General features: G+C 41.1%; 1 protein-coding gene across 1 annotated transcript in view; it reads left to right on the plus strand.

Moving 5' to 3' along the window:
- Positions 1–2,521, plus strand: part of LOC109305001 (carbonic anhydrase 3-like) — a 37,328-nt gene extending 34,807 nt beyond the window's left edge. Inside the window, exon 7 of the mRNA XM_019527874.1 lies at positions 2,189–2,521. Within this exon, the coding sequence (XP_019383419.1) occupies positions 2,189–2,308 (120 nt within the window). The 3' untranslated portion in view covers positions 2,309–2,521. The remainder of the gene's footprint in view (positions 1–2,188) is intronic.
- Positions 2,522–2,829: the final 308 nt, after the last annotated feature.

A 2,829-nucleotide genomic window follows, 5' to 3' on the forward strand; every position in this document is an offset into this window, starting at 1 on the left:
CTATAGCCCCTAATGTTAACTGCCCAGTCATGGGACGAGACATAATAGGGTCTGTGAGATAAGGGTCAAGAATCAATACCCATTAGCACATGACTGTATTTACACAAATCCTACAATTATTTTTCCTTGTATATGTCAAGATTTAAGGGTATTTGATATTTGGAATCCTGCCTTTGTGTGCAAAATTCAGGCAAGCTCTGCTAAGTCTTCTTTACGGGTTACCACAAATCTGGTTAGAGCTTCATTACCAATTTGGCTATTTACATTACAGAGGATTAACTAGGGATTTATCTGTAACCCTGATGAAAGTGTAGCTATTAATGAGCAACTGTGAATTTAAATTCATTTAAAATGCAATGACTAAGTGCTGAGGAAGTGCTCACTTTCATGTGATATATTTTTGATGATTGCTATATTCAGACAATTAGCTTTAGGAATGATTTTAGAAATAGAGTACCTGGATACAACAGTAGCAATGAATCCCTTGGTATTTTACCCTCCCTATACAGTAGCACATGGGCCAGGATGGTTATGGCATTTGTTGCAGTTCTATAAATTTACAGGGAAGAATTCTTCCCCAGAAACTACAGTGTATAAACCAGTTGCTTGGGCTACATTCTGGGTAAAGGATTGAGATAAAAGGGGAGAATTCTCTAGGCCAGTTGTAAACTGCACTTTTTATTGTATAACTCTCCACTGTGTATCTTCTTTTCATGCTGCACTGGGCATTTCTCTCACAAAATGGAAATCATGCACAGCAGCATTTCAGCTATTCATTGGAAACATTATGCTCCTATACACAAGCAGTAAGGCTGTTCTGACACACTGTAATTACAGTGTATTGGAGCAGACTTGATTAACGGAGTCGATTTAATCAAGTCTGCTGGAGTGTGGTAATTACCACGCTCCAGCAGCGTCAAGTGTCTTACGTATCAGTGTCCCCGCACTTCAAAATGAAATGGCAGCAGGGGCACTTTAGATAAAAGCTCGTTGAATGAGTTTAAATGAAGTGTTCCTGCTGCCATTTTGAAACATGGGGATGCTGATACAGGAGATATTCTGGACACTTTTAATTAGAGCAGCTCTCAGAGCCACTGTAATTAAAACACTCACCCCGAGCACATGTATAAACGCCCATTTGTAGCAAATATTGTTAAGCTACTGTTTTTTCTTCCCCTGCCCTCTTGTGTTCTCATTACATTATATAGTGTACTTTTGATTTAACTATGGCTTTTGTCACTATGGTTCAGAATAATAACTAAGATACTGCATGTTTCACTGCTGTATATAAATATAAGCTAATTTGTGGCCAAGATTCATATTTCTAGCACACTCTTGCACCTGCCTCCTGCCTCAGCAGAATGCTAATGCAGCAAGTAGTTCCACAGTGCAAGAATCCTTGTGCATCACAGAGGACATAGGCAGAAGTGACAATTTTTACCCAGTCTGGCCACAGAAAAAGAGGTCTGTAGCTGTGACCAAACACAAGCGCATGGCAGCACACAGCTTCAAAAAAGGCCAGTTGGGCAAAAATCTGAACCCTCGTTGCATGAGGGGTCAGATGAAGATGTTTCAAAACAGAGCATCTTCTATAGCTTGTTTCTGCACTACATCCCAGCCTCAAGCTGTTTTTTCAGAATAGGAGCGGGGACAGGGAGCAGAGGGAGTTCAGTCTGGGGTTTTTTCAGCCACACTGGAGGGGTGGGTAGGTGAACTGGAGCCTGCCCCCAGGTGGGTGAATTGGAGTTCACCAAGTCCCCCCTCTAGTGCTGGCTTGGGAACCCCTTGAATGAACTCTTTCTGGTCCTTGTCCCCCTCCCCATTCTGAAATCAGCACACGCTCATATGGAAGGGGGGCCGGTGCTTGGGGAAACCAGCTGCAGGCTCACAGCCAGCAGCCAGAACCCCCACCCCACTGGAACCAACAGTGAACTTGTTTGATCTGGGGGCTCATTGTAACTCAGAATGCTTTTTGCAAAGCATTCTCAGTTGTAGTGGGGAGCTGCACTTCTGTCTGCACCCAGAAGGTGAGGGAGTGCAGGTCACTTACAGAAGAGGTGGGAGGGGTCAAAGGATCCACTGGTACACTGATCCATTGTTTAATGATCAGTGGATGCTATTTCACCCATTAGAATTCCAACTCAATTCCATTAATGCATATTGGCATTTTTATTATGCTTCCTTGCAGATGGCAAAGCTCCGTAGCCTTTCCATGAATAGTGAAAATGAACCTTTTCGTCCACTTGTGGATAACTGGCGCCCTCCTCAGCCTCGGTATTATAGGATGGTGAGCTCCTCATTCCTGTGAAATCTTTGCTGAAGTGAAGTGTCTTCAAGGGATGAAATTTCTATATCCCAAAGCCTAGTAAGCTTTATGTCCTCTTCAACTCTTACACACATCTTCATCCAGAGGTCCTGAGACTGAATCTCAGCATAACAAAATTTGATGGATCACTGAATCTAATTGTAGAAGGGCAAAGTTTACTCAAGGCAAATCCTCAAAATAAAATGGAAATATGGAGTCTGCTTGGTTCTTAAGTGCTTTAGCTTTTACATTTGCTTGTTTGTGAAGATTTCTTAAAAAGAAAAAAAAGTAGTTATTAATGACTGGAAAAGACAATTTCCAATTACCATCATATTCCTTAGTATTTGCCTTTTTCAACACCAAAGAGTCTTTCAGAAGAAGTGCAAGTTACTTTCAACTTTTAAATGGTCAATACAGATTAAACTCTCATTTGTATCTGTGTAATTTATAAGCAGTCAGCATGGGAGAGGCAATATCTTTTATTAGACTAACTAGTCTATTGTTAAAAAAAAAAAAAAAAAAAA

This window comes from Gavialis gangeticus, unplaced genomic scaffold (genome assembly GCF_001723915.1).
Source record: "Gavialis gangeticus isolate Ggan-Ray unplaced genomic scaffold, GavGan_comp1, whole genome shotgun sequence".
In the NCBI taxonomy this organism is placed as follows: domain Eukaryota; kingdom Metazoa; phylum Chordata; order Crocodylia; family Gavialidae; genus Gavialis; species Gavialis gangeticus.